The sequence below is a fragment of the Euprymna scolopes genome, chromosome 8 (assembly GCF_053919585.1).
Source record: "Euprymna scolopes isolate OS-2025 chromosome 8, ASM5391958v1, whole genome shotgun sequence".
Taxonomy (NCBI): Eukaryota; Metazoa; Mollusca; class Cephalopoda; order Sepiida; family Sepiolidae; genus Euprymna; species Euprymna scolopes.
Genome location: NC_136489.1, coordinates 161,597,236 through 161,616,618, shown reverse-complemented (window position 1 = coordinate 161,616,618; position 19,383 = coordinate 161,597,236). Strand labels below are relative to the sequence as shown.

The 19,383-nt window shown below is 35.2% G+C and overlaps 1 protein-coding gene across 1 annotated transcript in view; it reads right to left on the bottom strand.

Annotated features, from left to right (window-relative positions):
• The window catches only part of LOC145283966 (multidrug resistance-associated protein 1-like), a 145,987-nt gene that overhangs the window by 104,094 nt on the left and 22,510 nt on the right, over positions 1-19,383 (bottom strand). Inside the window, exons 2-3 of the mRNA XM_080133064.1 lie at positions 7,438-7,620; positions 4,197-4,322 (exon numbers count right to left, since the gene is read on the bottom strand). Of these exons, the coding sequence (XP_079989190.1) occupies positions 4,197-4,322; positions 7,438-7,620 (309 nt within the window). The remainder of the gene's footprint in view (positions 1-4,196; positions 4,323-7,437; positions 7,621-19,383) is intronic.

Here is a 19,383-nt window from a genome sequence, read left to right as displayed (position 1 = left end):
TGTTCTGGTAAAAATTTACTCTCACCATGGTTAATATTGATGCGAAATTATAAAAATTTTTAAAAATGATTGAGAAAAGTGCGAACGGACGCATGATTTTGTGGCAATTTTACCCATCTAATGGCCCCTAGAGGGGCAACCAGAGTTATCGCGGAAAATCTTTTGGCAAAAATTTAACTTCCCCATGACTACTGTTGGTGCAAAATTTTCAAGAAAATTGAAGGCGTGGTTATTGGGAAAAGTGCGAACAAATAAACGGATGAACCGGAGTGAATTACTAGGTCCAATCCCTCCTTTGTCAAGCGACGAAAGATATGTGGATTTCATGATTTCAAATGGAGCATAATTAAGACAAAATACATTTCAGTTATGGATAAAGAGTTTAACTTAGCTCTGAAGGCACCGACCCTTTCTTCCGAGGTCATCCCGAAAACCGACTAGTTCTGGTACTTAAAGGGTATGGTGGGTGTAGATATAGTGGGGGTGGGGGTTAAATGCTTTTAACTTTTTTTATTCTAGATGTTATATCTGATTCCATAATTTCTGGTTTGTTTTTCATTTCTTCTAGGATCCAATTGGTCTCTAAGTCACTAGGTCCCTCATCTTCAAACAGGGGTCTCCAATACTCTTCTAGGTCTTGCTTTTTTGGTAATTTTTCCACAGTGATTTTCTCTCTCATAAGGTTTATGTAGAGAAGCATTGCAAAAATAGTTGGCTGAATGACTACCACACATAATGCATAGTGCAATAATGAATCTGAAAAAGTTTGTAGTTTTACCCAAGAAAAATACAAAAAAGAAAAAAAAAGAAAAATAATCATTGTTGAAAAGGTTGGCCATTCCAACAGTAGATTGTCTTCACTATGTTTGATCCATCTCCATCACCGAGCAATTCCAGTGAGGTGGAATGCCATATATATATATATATATATATATATATATATATATATATATATAAAAGCGAAAATGTATGTATGTTCGCTCTTTTTGTATGTCTAAAACGCTGAACTTTTCGGTCAGCTCATTCCTTAAAACTTTTTATATCACGTCTAAATGATAATAGCTATGAGTTACGAAATAGGGTTCGCCTGTCTATTTAATTTGCCCGACATTCATGTGCTATTTTTTTTTTAGATTTTTAGAGCGTCCCGTGTATTTTTCGCTTTTCAGTATAAAACAAGCGAAAACCGGCTTGCAGCCGCGTCATGTTTCAAGGTCAAACATCACGTGACTTAAGGTTCTCACACCTGTTAATTTCATTTTGTAAACGTTAAATTAAGAGGCTTTTCATTCCTCTTCTATCGTGGTCGAGATGGCTAGGTCTCAAGGTTTTTTTCCATTTTGTTTCCATCTCCACGTCAAAGGTTCGAGGTTCAAGCCTACTTTCCTACTAAAACTTTTTTTTTTCTTTTACACCAAACACCCGGCCAACTTTTTTTTTTTTTTTTTTAAAAAAGGGTTGTTTTGATCACCCCTCCCCTCACAACACGCACCTACAAACACCCGGGCCACGCCGGGTACTCCCCCACCCCCGCTAGCCTATTATATAAAAGCAAAAATGTGTGCATGCGCATTTTTTGTGTATGTCCACCAAAGGCTTTTTTCAGGGGGGGCTCTGTGGGGTCACTCCTTAAAACTTTTTATATACTGTCTAAACCATAATATATACAAGTTACGAACGGAGATCACATCCATCTTTAATTTGCCAGACTTTTACATGCTATTTTCGAGATTTTTTTCAATTGCCGCGCATAAAAAAGCGAAACTGAATCCGTACCCGCAGTTCCCCGGCACTTGTGGCAGGGACGTCCAGAAAAGCAATAAAGTTTGATCAATGCGGGGGAAACCTCTTATATCAGACAATTGCTATTCATTTGGACACTCCCCTTTTTTATAGGGAGCTGGTTTTCCCCAACATCTTGGTGGCGAAACAAACAACATATGCAAAAACTGACTTGCAGCCAAAATTGAGTGTTTCATTCCCTGCTATTTGACCCATATATGGTGGTGCAGTAGTTCCTGGCATTGTAGGTTTTTTAAATTTTTAAATAATTTTTTTGTCATTTCACCTCAAACAAGGCACAGAGCCACTTAGTTGTGAGAGGTTGCTATTTAGGACCAGATTTACAGGGACACTATGGAGTTGGGCAGTGAGATGTCTGTTCACATTACACTTGAATTTCTGCGTGTTAGTATATTTGGCGATGTAGGGGCCTTGGAGAGAATTCCAAAGTGCAGCAGTCTGAGGGGAAAAAGCTATTTAAGCTTTATGGTATCCAGGGATCTCTACAGTGTAGGGGTGGGATTTTGCTGCGTGTCTGTTTTTCGAGAGTATTGTTGTCGAAGGGGTACTATTAGAACTTTTTATATGCCCCCTAGATCATAATATCTACGATTTGCGAAGGGACGTTGTGTCTAGATTTATTTTCATCAACTTTTATAAAATTCATGCTACTCCGTTCTGTTGCGTGTTTGTTTGGCTTTTTAGTATAAATAAAATTAAACTAATCGAAGAGAATGCAGTTCCTCGGCTTTCTTGCCAGGGACATCAAAAAAGCAATCGGCTTTGATCAATATGGTGAAAACTGTCGATCAGACAATTGCTATTCATTTGGACACTCCCCCTTTTTTATAGGGGAGCTGGTTTTCCCCAACATCTTGGGGAAAACTGCCTCGCAGCCAAAGTTAAGTATGATTTCATTCCTCTATCTTTGACCTCATTGAATTTACACACACCTGTCACTTAACTTTTTAATCGTTTAATTTCAACCATTCTTATTTCCGGCCAGCATAGCGTGGTGGTAAGTTGTCAGCCTATTGACCTCAAGGGTTACCTCCCAGAACGTTTTTTTTTTTTCTTTTATCCCCCGCTGGGTTCTCGCGTTGGTTAGATTCTGGAAGAAGTTTTTTTTATACTTCCTAGATCGTAATATTTCAGATTTGCAAATGGATATTGTTTCTTTTTTTTTTTTTTTATTGAGTTTTTAAAAATTCCCACGTCCCGTCGTGTAAGCGGTTTGTCTTTTTCGTATAAATAAAGCGAAACTATTCAAACACAAACGCCAACTCCTTCACCCGGGTAGTATCTGTTCTGTAATTGGTCCTTGGTCAATGAAGGGGAAACCCTTCATACTGAGACAATTACTATTTATTTGGATACTGCCAGAGTGCCCCCCTTTTCGGGGGAGCTGATTTTCCCCCCACATTTAAAACGATCTTTGTAGGAGGTTCAAAACTAACGCCATTTTTGCAAATCATCTTTTAGATTGACTATGTTTAATTTGAACTCTTTACACTTCCGGTTGCATCATGGCATCACAGTAATATATCGGGTTTCCTTTCACTTTCTTTTCCACCTTCGCGTCACGGGTTCAAACCTGCCTGCCTACTACCACTTTTTTTTTTAACACCTCCAAACACCCGGGCAACACTGGGCAGGCAACCCAGGTTAGTTCTGTTGAAAAAAAAAAAAAAAAAAAAATGAAGAAAGCTCATTTGCACAGAACCTCTTCAGTTCTGAATAACTAACGTCGCATTTCTTTAAGCCTAAAACATGTATATGTTCATTCATAACATTGTTTTTACTGAGTTTTTTTTTTCATGATAACATAAGATATGTTAAAACTCAAATTTTGGAATTTTTTTTTTTTTTAAACTTGGGAATCATCACTTATTGAGGCCCGAAGGCCACTCGAGAATAAGGGTTAATGAATGTAAATACAGATTTCAAAACTATATTTCCTTTTTGGAACTAAACTTCTGCCCAACCACTCTGGTCATAACAAATTTGACTTGTATGTTTTTTATAACGCTTTTTACGGTGGGTTAGGGTTAGGGTGCTGGCAGTCTTCGATTTATATACATTTGAATGGACTTTTAACAACCTTTTAAATGGTAAAAGGTCAATCTACATCAATAAAACACACGCACACACACACATATATATATATATATATATTAGTCGAACAAATGTGGTATATTATAGTCGATTCGAATCGATTTCTCAATATACAATATTACCTCCCTTAATGTTATGCACTCGTTATCCATGTATATATTGGAATAGTCAATATCTATTATTTTCATTGATTTATTTTTGCGATATAATATGTTTATGTCAGTACCTTAAAACATGAAAGTAAAGTTATATCAGCAGTCTAAAAGATACCTTTAGTATATACAAAAAAAATTACTTACAAAAGTCACCAGTCTCCAACTGTATCCAATCGCTAAGGCTTTAGTAGTGTGTGGCTCTAAATTTGTGGCACTGTAGACTGCCACAATATCAACAATACTTATCACTATCAAAAACAATTGGAAGAGCTGAAATGAAATAAAAAAAAAATTGAAAACTTTCTAAATATTTTGCATACAGGATTCTTAAATAAAAATTAAAAACGAAACTATAGAGTATGTAGAAATTTAACATTTAATTAAATAACAGACACGAGGGGAAAACAAATGAACACATATCTACGGAAATAGCAGAAACATTCGAGGAAGACCTCATCTGTAGTGAAATGGGACAAAAATGGATAGTCACATTCAATACTGCCAAGACTGAGGTTTCTTGTAATTCTTGAAGGAAACAAGCTTAATCACTAATATCTATGGCTAAAAAATACATTACCTGAAAGTACTTTCAAACTCCTCAGCTTAATGTTCACAGGGAACATGAATTGGAACAGATACATTGAGAGCATTGCCTAGGATGCTGCAAGGAAGGTGGGCTCTCTCTACCATGCTAGAAAGTTACTTACACCTGAAAGTATCCTGTACCTCTATAAGGCCACCATTCGCCAATGTATGGAGTATTGTTGTCACATTTGGGCTGGTGCATCTGCTACTAGTCTCTCGCTCCTGGACAGGGTTCAAAAAGAGTCCTGAACTGTCATCTAAGCTTCAACCTCTGTCCCACCGCAGAAATGTTGCATCCCTCTGCCTGTTTTACAAGTATTTTAATACTGGATGCTCTGATGAACTACAAGCCCTTGTATCCCCTCGATGTAAATATTCTTGTCAAACGCAACAAGCAGAAAAGTCCCATCCCTAAACAGATATTTCCATGGCAGGTGCTCGTCTGAACTCCAATCTCTGGTCCCCCCTCATCAATCTTTCACAAAAAACACTCGTCTAGCCGAATCCACTGTGAAAAATTTCCCCACTCTTTATCTGTGCCTAAATCAAAACGTGGATTCCATGAACAAAGCTTTCTTAGAACTGCACGCCTGTGGAACTCTGTTCCATCTGCCTGCTTCCCACTGGACTACAACTTGGATGTCTTCAAGTCCAATGTTAACAAATTCCTAATGAACCGCCCCCTTAAGTAAACACTTCATCAAATCTCCACACTAACGTAATGTACTTGCAATAACCCTTATCCCTGAGTGGCTTCCGGGCCTTGATAAGTGGTGATCACTGTGTAAAAAAAAAAAAAATCACTAGATGTAAGAAAGCCTTCTACTCTAGTAGTTTCTTCTCCAGAACTGCTAGACTCCGGAATTCCCTCCAGGTTCCTGCTTCCCTGACTGTATTGACATGCAAAAGTTCAAGTGTAATGTGAACAGACATCTTGCTGCTCAACTCCCTACATAGTATCCCTGCAACTTATGTCCCTGATAGTAAAAGTGGCATTGTGCCTTGTTTGGGTTGAAAATGTAATAAAAATAAAAAAAAAGAAAAGTATTTTAATTTTATGTAGTGAAGCTTATATGCAAAACAATGATCACCATCTGCTTAGAGTTAAGTGCTGCCACCTGGTGGTGTGCTGTGTCTTAAGTGGAAAAGAAAAGCTGGTATAAACCTGAAACCCTTGCTTGTAAACAAATAGTTTAAAAGGCTACTCACACCACGGAGTATCCTTGGTTCACCCATGCATGGAATATTGTCACATCTGGGCTGGTGCATCTGCCACTAGTTTCTTGCTCCTAGACAGATTTAAAAAAGAAAAGTCGCCAATCTAGTATTAACTAAACTTCAACCTCTGCCACATCGCCAAAATGTGGCATCCTTGTGTCTGTTTTACAAGTATTTCAATGGCAAGTGCTCTGATGAACTTTGAGCACTAGTACCTTAATAACAATACCCTCAACAAACAGCAAAATCCCACCCCTACACTGTAGAGATCCCTAGATGCTGTCAAGCCTCCTTCTCTAATAGCTTTTTCTCCCCTTGGACTCCTGCACTTTGGGGTTCCCCCCTGGGCCCTTGCTTCTGACTGTACTGACATGCAGAAATTCAAGTGTAATGTAAACAAACATCTCGCTGCTGAACTCCATAAATAGTGTCCTTGCAAATCTGGTCCCAAATAGTAGCCCGTCATGAGTAAGTGGCCTTGTCCCTTGTTTCGGATGAAACAAAAAATCTCATATATAGCAATAATATAATTAATTTTTAGGAGTCTACAATTTTAAATGCCTGTACAAAAAAAAAAATAAAATGGTGCTTCTACACTATTGAGACAAATTGTAAAACTAAATTTCACATGAAAACAATGGTATCTACATATTCCTCATATTTTTTAGACGATTATATCCAAAATCGATAAGGTAGAAAATCTTTTATTAAAGAAAATAAAAATAGAAGTCGATAAAAACGATCATACGATGCAGGAGAGTTCAAAAAGGGAGGTAATTTTCCGGTTCGATTTAAACAAGATGACGGCAATTTTTCACCTACAAACACGATTCAAGTTGTTTTATTTAATAATTCAGTAATATTCGGGTAATTTCGGCTGCATAATTTGGAAGCTAACATTGTAATTTAGTAGAATTGACAAAAAAAATATCAATTGGAACCACTTTTTTTTTATCTGAAAATTCCATCTATTGACTACAAAATCTCGTCCCAATTTTTTAGAAGCGTCAAAAAGTCTGCAAACTTATTGAAGGCACCTCTTATCTTAATACTGAAATCAACAATACCACATGAAATGGCCTATCATCGTTTATTAATTTCAGTTCACAAGTTGTCTCTTTCATTTATTCTGTTTTCTTGAACACTCATTTATTCTACATCAATAGTTTATATTCTATACCTATACCCCCATTGTCACTACTGGTCACAACAATCTGGATCATCTATTTTGCTTAACTGTTGGTAAGGTGTGCTCTTCCTTTCATAAGCTTTTATCTTGCAGTGTTTTAACATTTTTGCTGCGCATGGCATACGCTCTTTTTATTTCGCTTCTGCTCTTGTAGATGTATATAATCGCTCGTATAACAGGAAAATTTACCATTAGCGTCTGTGAAATTACAGAATATATCAGAGATTCATAACTATTAAAAATTTGATAGCGATAGATATTTGTAAGAATTGTTAAAAAACTAAATGAATGCGGAATTTGGAAATCCTTATAAAAAAAAGACGAAGATTTCGATAGATGTTCAACTATTCACGGTATTTTGAGCAAGTTTCACTTGCAATAAAAATTACTTACATTTTTACATAGATTTAACCAGGAGTAAGGAATGGAATTTCCACGATGTTTGTAGAGACAATATAAATAGAATGGTAGACAGCACCAGAGCCAAATACACGGCAACCACATGAGAATCGTGTTTTGGAAACATTGTGTGAATTGCGGCCATGTTGCATTGTTACTCCATGTGACATTGTTGTTCTGTAAAGAAAAAAAAAAAATTAGCGTTTTAGTTTGGAAGTGAATAAATAAAAAAAAAAAAAATTGTTTTCTGAATTTTTTGTTTTCCACTTACTCAAGCTTTCAAGCCTATATAAAAACATACATTATATAGTCTTTGAAGTTTTTAACCTTTAAAACTATACAAAAAAATATTTTCTATCATTCGTTAGAAAACCATCAAGTCAGTAAGTCATCTAATCCCTGCAATCACTGCATCAACTCTCTCTCGAATTTACTATAGTACTAATAATTTATTTCTCAAGGGATCATCAGTTGTTTACCATGAAATACTGTTTCGGGGATTTAAAAACAAAACAGTATATTACATCATGGCTCCCCAGCAGTGTTGATCAAACACCACCTCCCTTAATCTTAGAAAGAAGACGTATATATATATATATATATACACACATATACACACACTAGCATTTCAGCCCGGCGTTGCCCGCATGTCTGGAGGTGTATGTTGAGAAAAAAAAAGCGGTCAATTTTTTTTTTTTTTCTATGACCCCTTAATATTTGTTTTGGGCTCAAATCAAGTTATTAAGTTAGATCCATGTCCAAGGAACCTATATCTAAAATTTCAAGTGTTCAGACCCAAAATTGTTGGACGATTTGGTAGACTTCTCAAAAAGGTCAAATCGTTGAACATTGATCCCTTAAAAGCCAAATTTCTGACCGAAAACCAATCACAGATTTTCCCAAATCTCAGTACCCTGTATATAAAATTTCGAGTCTGTAGACTTAAAACTGACAGAGTTATTGCATAGGGAAATGTACAGACACACAGACACATTCACTTTTATAGATATATAGATTGATAAAGGATAAAAAATAAATTAACCAATGAGAAAAAAAAAGGGGGGGGGCTATATAAATTGTTCAAAATCAAATGAATTTATCCCCGACAATGAATCCTGAAGGATTGGAAAGTACTTGGATTTATGATAAATATGGTGATTACATCAGCCATTTCCTGCCAGAAGTGAAGAGTTATTCAGAAGTTAGAAAGGATCGAAAATAGAATTGGAGACAAATGTCTACTTGATGAAATATGTCTAAGAAAAAAAAATACTGCCTAAATATGTGTGTGCGTGTGAGGGGTACAAAAACTCGAAAATGTGTTTATCAAGGTTGGTGTTGTCCGAGCCAAATCTATTCTTAATTAGTAACGACAAATGTTTGTTGAATTTCCGAGTAGATTTCATATTAACCTCGTCATGAGAGAGAAGACTAGAAAAATGGAAGAAATCAAAGGACAGAAAAACTGTAGGCAGGCTGCTATAAGCGATGGCGACAAGACAAAAGGTATTCAAATTGACAAGAAAATTGGTTCATTATGTAAACGTTTTGGGTTCGAATCGTGGTGTGAGATGTTTTCTTTTGTTTTTTGTTTTTCCCGGTTTTTTTAAATTTAAATATTGAACCAGTGTTTCGTTTTTCTGCTTTTTTTTTTTTTTTTTTTTTTTTTTTACTCCGCTTATTATTAGCGACACCCAAAAACACCTGGGTACCTACCGATTTTAATGAAAGCACACTCAAGAAAACTAGGTGACAATTTGGAAATATATCGGGGGGGGGGCTGCTGCATTATTTTCCACACAGGATTTAAGAAAAGGAATAAAAAGTTTAAGACGTGAAATTTTCTTTTTCTAAACCAAGAAGCTGGTTGAGGGTATTTATCTCGGAGCAGGTGTATGACTTTCGAAAATAGAAAATTTATTAAGGAGTACAAAATTTATGTGACACAGAAGAGAGTTCTTTTTGACCCTAACCTGAGATATGTTTCGCCATCCTCATCAGGAGGAAACGATGGCATTTTGATTTTTTTTTTAAAAAAGTAGAGCGAAGAAATTAAACATAAGGTGAAAATGAGGACATTTTTACAATTACCATAAAATATGTACAGGGAGGAAGGAAGGGCAGAAGAGAAAAAAAAGGGATTATAGCATTTGTATATCTCACAAAGAAAATATACACAAGAGAGGGAGTAAGGAATTTATATATATACATGTATCTATCTATAGTATCTTTCTACAAATCACTTAAAAGGCTCAATAAATCAACAAACCACTTCTGTCTACAGAGAGGGGGCTTGAGTCGTGCAATGGAGACGGATTAGTTTTCAGATCACTACTCGATCGGTCTTGAAATACAATTGAAAAAAAAAAAAGTCCTTATATACCAACGCACATTCTGTATTATCCAATAAATGTCGTACAATTGCAGAATCTAAATTATTGTGGGTAGGGTTGAGGAAAATTTTATTTTTATTACGAAAACCTCAAGGTACATGTCCGATTCGTTTCAAAGTGAACGTTGGTTCGCCTAACGTAGACAGCATCACACCGACGTCGAGAGGAACACATTTTTCCCCAATCCATGGCATATATACAGCACACTTCGAAGGACCAAAGGTTATATCTTTGGTAATTTGGTTGATTTTGAATTCAATACATTTATCAATTAAGAATTCTGGGTAGCCATTTCGACCAGGATTGCTTTAATTGTAGTAATTTCAGTATCTAGCCGTCAAGGAGAACAAATAATCAAGGCCCTATGTACTAACAAATCAACGTCAACTTGGTTTTAGGTGTAAAAGAACACCCTTTGAAATAGACCTGTAAAAGTAGGTGTTATATATATATAAACAAGACAGAGTTGTCCTTTTCCATCTCCATAGTGAAAGACAAAGCGTGATGTAAAGAATTAAAACATTCGAAGAATTCTAAAGCCAAGTCCTGAGAAGGAAAAGCTGCAAACTTATCCACATAATGAAAATAAAAAGCAGGAGTGTTATGTGGTGATTTGAAAAGTTTTAATTCATAAAACCCAACGAAAATGTCTGCAAGGATAGTATCTAAAAGGCTGCCCCATGGAAACCCCATCAATTTGTTGGTACATCATGTTTTCGAAATTAAACTTGGACTTTGTGCAAAGAGAAAGGAGTTCAATGAAACATTTCTCCTGTAAAGTCAGAGGAACAAGTTCACTATCATAAAGTGCATCACAGCAAATAGTAATTGTCTCATCAGTAGGCACGTTAGTAAATAAACTGGAAATATCAAACAAGCAAAGGAAAGAATTATCTTGATTGGAGATAGTATCTCTAATGATTTTGGAAAAAGTAAAAGAATCAGACAATAAGTAGAATAGAATGTACGGACAAGTAAAAGTGAGTCATTAGGCGAGGGCACGTTGAGCGGCACCAACCATGGATAAAATAAGGCTACAGGGCACATTATCTTCCTGAATTTAAGGGAGACCATAAAATCGAGGTCTCAAGGATCCAGTGGGTCTATTTTCTAATAAATCTCTTTGGAGAGAGAATTTTTTAAATAAATGAAAGCGTTTTTGCAATTTTTTTTCCATATTCAAAGTATTATCACAGGAGTCGACATTTTATTAACATAATCAATACGGTTCAGGACGACTACGCCGGCACCTTTATCAGGTCTGGAAAGATAAACATTTTTATTTTTATTTAAATTAAGTACAGTAGAAAAATAGGATTTTTTTTTCCAGACAAAATTTGAGTCAATCGACAAATTGCTATAAGAATGTGCAATACTAGAAAGATTAGCTTTCATAGCTGTGAAATGTTTCGTCATTGACAGTAAAGATGGAAGAAAAAAAAAAGCACAAAAGTGGCAGACCAAAGGTGACTTCACTACAAGATTTGAGAAAAATGAAGAGGAGTGTGCTAGCAAACCCACACAGCATAAGCAAAGCTATTTTCGACCATGCAGAAGTGTCTTGCATCTCTAAAATGGCCAGAAATCGGATTTTGAAACAAATAGCGGACCGGAGAACAAAAAAAAAAAAAAAAAAAAAAAAAAGTCCGAGTGATATCAACTGTCAGAAGCGACTAGCATGGGCCACTAAATATTTTAAAAACCAATTTTCAAAATGTTCTCTGAACTGACGAGACTGGAGCAACCTTTGATGGTCCCGACGGTTGGACCAAGAGATGGCTTCTTAAAAGCCATGCTTGTGATTCAGATGTCAGAAAAAGGAGTGGGGAGTGATGATTTGGGCTGGGATTATTGGTAGCGAGATTCTTGGCCTTTTTCTTGTCCCTGAAGATGTCAAAATGAATTCTGTGAACTACTGCAAGTTTTTGGAACAGAATTTATTGCCCTGGTTGAAATCACAAAATGATGATGTCAACCAGAATCTCTTTCAACAAGATAATGCCCCAAGCCATGCTTCTCGGTTAACAAAAGCTTGGCTTTCAGCCCAGGGGATCTCTGGTGAACGTCTAATGGATTGGTCACCTCAGAGCCTGGATCTGAATCTGATAGAGAACCTCTGGTTGATTCTGAAGAGGAAGGTTTATGAAAATGGGCATCAATTCTGCAGTAAAAAAAGATCTTTGGGAAAGGATTAAGGAGGAATCTTCTGAAATCACACCTCAACAAATACATAAATTAACATCCTCTGTTGATAGGAGGCTAATGGATTTGATTAAAAATGGAGGAAAGTGCATAAAGGGTTAAATTGTTTTAAAAATTTTTATTGTTAATTGGTATTTGAGCAATATGTTACCAATATATGGTACTATTTTCATAATGACACAATGTTTCAAATTAAATTATGTTTAAAAATGTTATTTATTTTGAAATAAATGAGTCTTGCAAACTCTTATGGCCCATATTTTTTCTGAAATTTTTTTTAAAATCCATATTTTTCTACAGAATGATTTAGTTTCCGTTTTTAGGAATTTACTTTATATATTTGCATATCGAACAATGAGTGACATAGCTATTATATTGGAAAATATCGAAGCATAAATTTATCAGTATATGCGTTTTGCAAACACTTGATCCCCACAATGTGTGTGTGTGTGTGTGTGTGTGTGTGTGTGTGTGTGTGTGTGTGTGTGTGTATATAGAGTAATTTTTGTAGGAAATCTCCAGTAGAAACATTCAATGAGAAAAAAAAAGAAAACATTTTATCCATTTCTCATAATTTATTTTACATCCATAGGGGCTGCAGGATTTCTCAGATTAAGTTCAGACTAACACGAATAGTAACTAAAGAATGAGAGCATCCATGCTGTCTTGGTGTTGTTTAGGGGCACGAGGAGAGCGGTGAAGAGGAAGTGGGGAGGAGGAGTAGTGACAGATAGTCACTATTTATATTTTTTTTATTTAATCCTTTGAGATGAATAATTTATATTTGTGGACTATTATTCTCATTTTCATAGTTGTTTCGCCACGTTTCGGCCAACTTATCTTCTGGCCTTCTTCAGTTGACCCAAAATGTGGTGAGACAACTATGGATAGCAGTAATTACTGGGGATACTGTTACAAGACTCAGCATTCCTTTCCCGTCGCAGTTTATCACCTGAAGCCAGAGGATGAGTTGGCTGAAACGTTGGCTTCTACCGCTCCAGTAGATATCTCACTCTTGATGCAATTCTCTACCTATATAAAAATCAGGTACGGCCAACGATGAAGTACTGTTGCCACATCTGGGTAGGAGCTGCTTATCCTGCCTTAACAAAGTTCAAAATAGACTTTATAACTTAGTGGAGGATGCCCTTTTCTCTTCCCTGCAACCTCTTTCCAACAGAAGAGTCGTTGCAAGCCTGTCTCCGCTTTATCATTTTTATAGCAAGTGCTCATCCCCCCCCTCACCAAACTTTCATGAAAAACGCTCGTCTGGCCGGAACCACTATCAATAATTTCCCATACTCCTTGTAGATTCCATGAACAAAGTTTCTTAAAACTGCACGCCTGTGAAACTCTTGATTGCCTGCTTTCCAGCTGACTACAATCTGATTGTCTTCAAGTCCAACGTAAACAAGTTCTTGATGAACCGTCCCCCCCCCCAAGTAATCCAATTTACAAAATTCTCACTACTTATGTTTACTACGCTTACAATCACATTGACTAATGTATACCCAGTAACCCTCATCCTAGAGTGGCCCCCGGCCCTTAATAAATGGTGATTCCTGTGAAAAAAAAAAAAAAAAATGAAGATGAGGATAACAATCCACAAATAAATATTCACAATAATGGGATTAATTACCACCGCGGATCCAGCCAAGATGTCCCCACCCAATCATTTTCAGTCATAACTGCAAGTAGAAAGTTACAATTCACAAATGTTATTGTGAAACAAATCGTACATTCCACGCCTTTGTATTCAATAAAGTGTGGGAAGCATAAATAAATGTATCACATTTCTTTCATTGAGAAACTTTTTTTTTTTTTTTACTTTTTTACTTTTTTTTTTTGTTTTTTACATAAATGTATTTTATTGTGAAGCAGCGGATATGTACTTTTAAAATTATTTCCTTTCACAAAAAGATACTATACTTTTATTGGTTTTTGAAGTTCTTTTTATGGAAGTTGTTTCAGACAAGGTATTGAGCTACTTGACGTACAGAGTTAAAAAGAAACAAGACAATGCAAAGACAGGAAATGCTTTTTGACTTTTAATGCGACAATCAGCAGGAAGAGATTTTCACAAACCGGCTGTTATTGGAAAGAAGCTACTGAAATCAGATTTACAATAACCAGGTACCTCAACAGTGAATTGAGGATTTGGTTGGTTGTTTTTGTTTTACAGCATATCAACCTTTTTCAGGTTATTTAATGCCGAATCCAGTCATTTTGAAGAAAAACTTTCTGATAGAAAATGTTTTTTTCAAGTCAGTTTCTATTTAATCCATAGTTGGGACCCTAACAGATACTACCACTCTGAGTCAAAGTGGACCTGGGAGCAATGGCAATTAAGGGTTGGCTCCACACTCCCCAAAGTTGGCAAGCTGGGGCTTCACCAGCTGATATAGTTTAAGGTCATATCCAGAACTGTGAATTGAGGAAGACCACAAGATCAAAAAGTCAAATGAGCTGAAACAAAGGAAGCAGAGAATAAATCAGATAATTTTGAAACATGCCATAATAGTATTTGTAGAAGAGACCGAAACTAGCAAAAAGAAAGGTTCAAATAAAAAGAGTAGAACCAACCAAATTACAGATTTTTGTGACCATTATTAAGAATCCTCAATTGAAAGATTAAATAACCTAAACAAGCCACGCATGCGTGGTCCCCCTCTTGTGCTGCATGTGAGAACACAAAAAAAAAAAAAAAGTGAAGAAATGATAAATGTGAGAAGTGAAGGGGTAACCTTGTCTTCACATTTTTGCCAAGTTTCAGAAAAATCTAATGGATGAGGCAAAAGTTATGGGGTAAAACAAGTGTCATTTTTTGCAATTTTGGGGCATTTGTGACGTCTTTTGAGCCCCTGGTAGACGCCGAATCCCAGTGTAAATGGATATCTGTGCAGTTTCAGGCCTTAACACATGTATATCTGAGTTGACCACCGTGAAAAACCACTATTATAATCAGACATATCAAGTTTTTGTTGAGAAATATGAAAACTGGATTTATACAGGGTGACCCAAAAAAACAAAAAAATCAAAAGCTAAATAGAGGCCATCTAGAACATATGCTGTAAAACGGAGAAAAAAAGGCCAAAGACCGTAGTGTTTTGATGTGATGTTTTTAATATAATAAACTAGTTATGACCAAAGTTTAATTTCATTCAGACAAAACACTAAGAAACAGGGCCTAATTAGAGTCGGGGCCCGTTTTTTTTTGTTTTTTTTTTTTGTTCACCCTGTATTAAGAACAGGGGGCTCCACATTTTGGCCAAGTTTTTAAAAAATCTAAGGGATGGATCAAAAGTTATGGGGAAAAATGTCATTTTTGGCCATTTTTGACCTCTTGGGCCCCTGGGGGCACAACAGGAATTTTTGTAAAAAAAATTTTTTCTTTACTGTGCACATCTATTTAATGAAATACAATTTGTGGCAAAATTTCAGGAAAAACGAATGGACGGTTATCTGGCATTAAAAACATAGGTCCTTCTCTGATAAATCGGAGGACCAATATAACGACTACTCCATACAAGCGTTTTTTGTTTTGTTTAATTCAGATCTGCTCCTTTGATAACCTGTAGTGATAGATAGGATTTACTCCCCTTTAGCTATAAATATGGTTGCAAGACTAAAAGCATAATAAATTGTAAAAGAAAAAGAAAAGAAAAAGAAAAAGAAAAGAAAAAGAAAAAGAAAAGAAAAAGAAAAAGAAAAGAAAAAGAAAAAGAAAAGAAAAAGAAAAGAAAAGAAAAAGAAAAGAAAAGAAAAAGAAAAGAAAAAGAAAAAGAAAAGAAAAAGAAAAAGAAAAGAAAAAGAAAAAGAAAAGAAAAAGAAAAGAAAAAGAAAAAGAAAAGAAAAAGAAAAAGAAAAGAAAAAGAAAAGAAAAAGAAAAAGAAAAGAAAAAGAAAAAGAAAAGAAAAAGAAAAAGAAAAGAAAAGAAAAAGAAAAGAAAAGAAAAAGAAAAGAAAAGAAAAAAGAAAAGAAAAGAAAAGAAAAAAGAAAAAAGAAAAGAAAAAAGAAAAGAAAAAAGAAAAGAAAAAAGAAAAGAAAAAAGAAAAGAAAAAAGAAAAGAAAAAAGAAAAGAAAAAAGAAAAGAAAAAAAGAAAAAGAAAAAAAGAAAAAGAAAAAAAGAAAAAGAAAAAAAGAAAAAGAAAAAAAGAAGAAAAAAAGTGAAACATGTATGGTCCCCCGTGAGAGCACAGTGAATGAAGCATTAAAAAAAAAATGACTAAGTTCAGCATTTGCACCGCCTCCCCCCTTTATCCCCAGAAGTCCCCTGGGAATGTAAAATCCTGGTGAAAATGAACAAAAGGTGTAATTTTAGGCCTTAAGATGTGTAAATTTGAGTCTTGCACCATGCAAACAAAAAGAAATTACTAAGTCCATCATTTGCCTCCCGCTTCCCATTCAGCCCCAAAATTCCCAAGGCGTTAACATTGAAATTTAAGTTCAGCACCATGCAAAACTGCTAAATAGACATACACGGAAAATTTTGGATGAATATGGTAAAATAGTTTCAAAAAGGGAGTGTTTTTATTAGCCGTAAAAGAGCCCCTTAGGCACACCAAAGAGTTATTGCGAAATATAGACAAACAAAAGAAAATAGAAATCAGTCACAACTTTTCAGAAAGTTTTATAAAAATTCAAGACGCCTATTGTTTTTTAATAAGCACAAAAGTGTCAATTTTAGCCATTTTAACATGAAAGGGTGTCAACCGAAGTTTTACTCATGTTTAATGGTTGTGCAAAATTTCAAAAAATTCCAAGGTGTAGTTATTGAGCAGACAGACGAACGGATAAACGGACGAGAGTGAATTTACAGGTCCACCTTCCTTTTGTCGGGGGGGGGGGGGCAATAAGCTTACAAAACTTGTGATAAAGAAAATACCAAAACATTAATTCCATATTAAATATTGCATAGTAACCTAATGATACACAATATGCGCTTAAATCTACAAATTTTCATTCCCACTAGAAAAATACAAAAATATATAAATCATATCTACATTAGTCAGCTGGGGTGGCTGGACACACAATTTACCATCTGTGTGTGTGTCTGCACACACACACACACACACTTGTAGTTCAGATATTTCAAATTTACAAGCCGTTGTAACATTCCTTGCTTTTGTATTCAATAATACCGGAAGTATACACAAAATGGTGCTTAAACAATACCTGTATCACATTTTATGTAACCATTTTTATACAAATGTGTTTTATTGTTAACTGCAGAGATTTTTTTTTTTTTTTTACATATTTTTTATTTAGATAATTTTTATTGAGGTGCGACCGCTTTTTTTTTTTTCTTTTTACTAATGAGTAATTTATCAAGGCCAAAAGTCATTTGAAGATAAGTTAATGGGATTGATTGCCAATTGAATGATGAATGTGATGAGATGAATCAAATTAAAATTTTATTGCATATGACAAGTATTTATTGGCATAGGATTTGAAGATGTTAATATAGTAGTCTGCAGAGAAGCGACCACATAGTAATGTGTTACAAAACTCAGTTCATGGAAATTACATCTGGGCAGATAAAGGAAAGAAAGTTCTTTACAGTTATGGTCTTACAAGGAGTAACCAGAGATTGGAACACAATCGGAAATGACGATAGACGAAAATAAACACAAGCAATTGAGAAAAGGGACAACAGAAAAGATCCCCCCTCCCCCATATTATGGAGTCGATTTTGTACTCTCAAGTCAGGAGTTCCGTAAGTGGCACTTCCTCAGATGTAGTAGTAATACCCTATCTTAGGAATATCTGACTTTATTACCAAGGAGTATATTAGGAGTAGATAGTTTCTAAAGTGGTAGAATTTTCAAATTTAGCAACAGATTGTACGTAGGCCTTCCATTTTAGATCTGGAATGAAAGTCAATCCTCGGAGCTTATCAAGGCAAGAGATTTCCTCAAGAAAAGAGATATTCCTTTCAACTGGGGCAAAATAAGTATCTGAGCATTGTGCCAAAGAGGGAAGTTTGGTTTTAAGTTTTAAATGCAACAAACTGCATTTATCCATTTGTACTGCATGTTCCAGATCAGGAGAAATTCAGCAAGGTCGTCATCAATAATACTTTTCAAAATGCTGCCATAGATAATTGCATCATATGCACAATTGTCAACAAATGATCTCAGAATATGATTTAGAAGATCATTAATGAAGATCAGAAAGGGCACAGAACTATGCCAGCATTGATACTATGGGTTTCATGTTTTTGATCAACCACTTTAAGACCTATTAAAGAGAAAAGGCTTAATGGTTACGAAAGAAATTGCCAAATATTCTACAGTTACCAATTTTGTGAATACTTTTAATATAGTGAGAGCTATTGCTATAGAAACAAAGTCCCCCATCAAGAGATTCACTGATCTTAGACAATATTTACAGTCAGAACGTCAGCAGTCGATCTTTTCAAGACAAAATTAATATTTCTGGTCACTAAATAGATTGCTTTTAGTTTTTTTCTGTAATATTAACCTTTTTCATTCATCACAGATACAAGCAAATTAATCATGACGCACAAGAGATGCAAACAATTGGTCACCAGTATTTTTAAATACTAGCAGAAATTTCCATAATTCATGTTGATTAGTGCAGCCTGTGGAAATAACATTTGCTTCATTAAAATTTATTTTAATCTTGATCAAACATGACAGAATGTAAGAATTATAGATTTTATAGTAAAAGATCAAATTAAATTTCTAGATTTATTTTTTGGTCCCTTGACAAAAGGAGGGATTGAACCTAGTAATTCACTCTCGTTTGTCCATTCATTCATTTGTCTCCATTTGTTTGTTTGTTTGTTTGTACCTTTTTCAATTACCAAACCTGAGATTTTTTTTTTTTTTGCACAAACAGGAGTCATGGGGAAAATGTAGAAATTTTTCCAGATGGAAATGCATTGCTCTTTTAAGCAATAACTTTACTTATTAAATAGCTTAAAAGATGTCTCAGCAGCTTTAGTAAGTGATAATATAATTGAAGATTTACTTCCTGAGCATGTTGGGTTCCCTCTCTGGGAGTGAAAAATTCACTTTCACCATGACTAATGTCTGTGCAAATATTTTTAAAATTCAAGGTGTGGTTATTGAAAACAGTGAAAATAAATGAACAGATGAATGATTTGGTAGCAATATTACCCCCCTATAATGGCCCCTGAGGGGGTGGGGGGAGCAACCAGAGTTATCCTCAAAATCTGTTCTGGCATGAATTTGCTTTCACTGTGACTAATATTTGTGCAAAATTTTAAAGAAATCCAAGGCATGGTTGAGAAAAGTGCGAACAAGCCGACAGAAGTGAATTACTAGGTCCAATCGCTCCTTTGTTGGGGAACCAATAA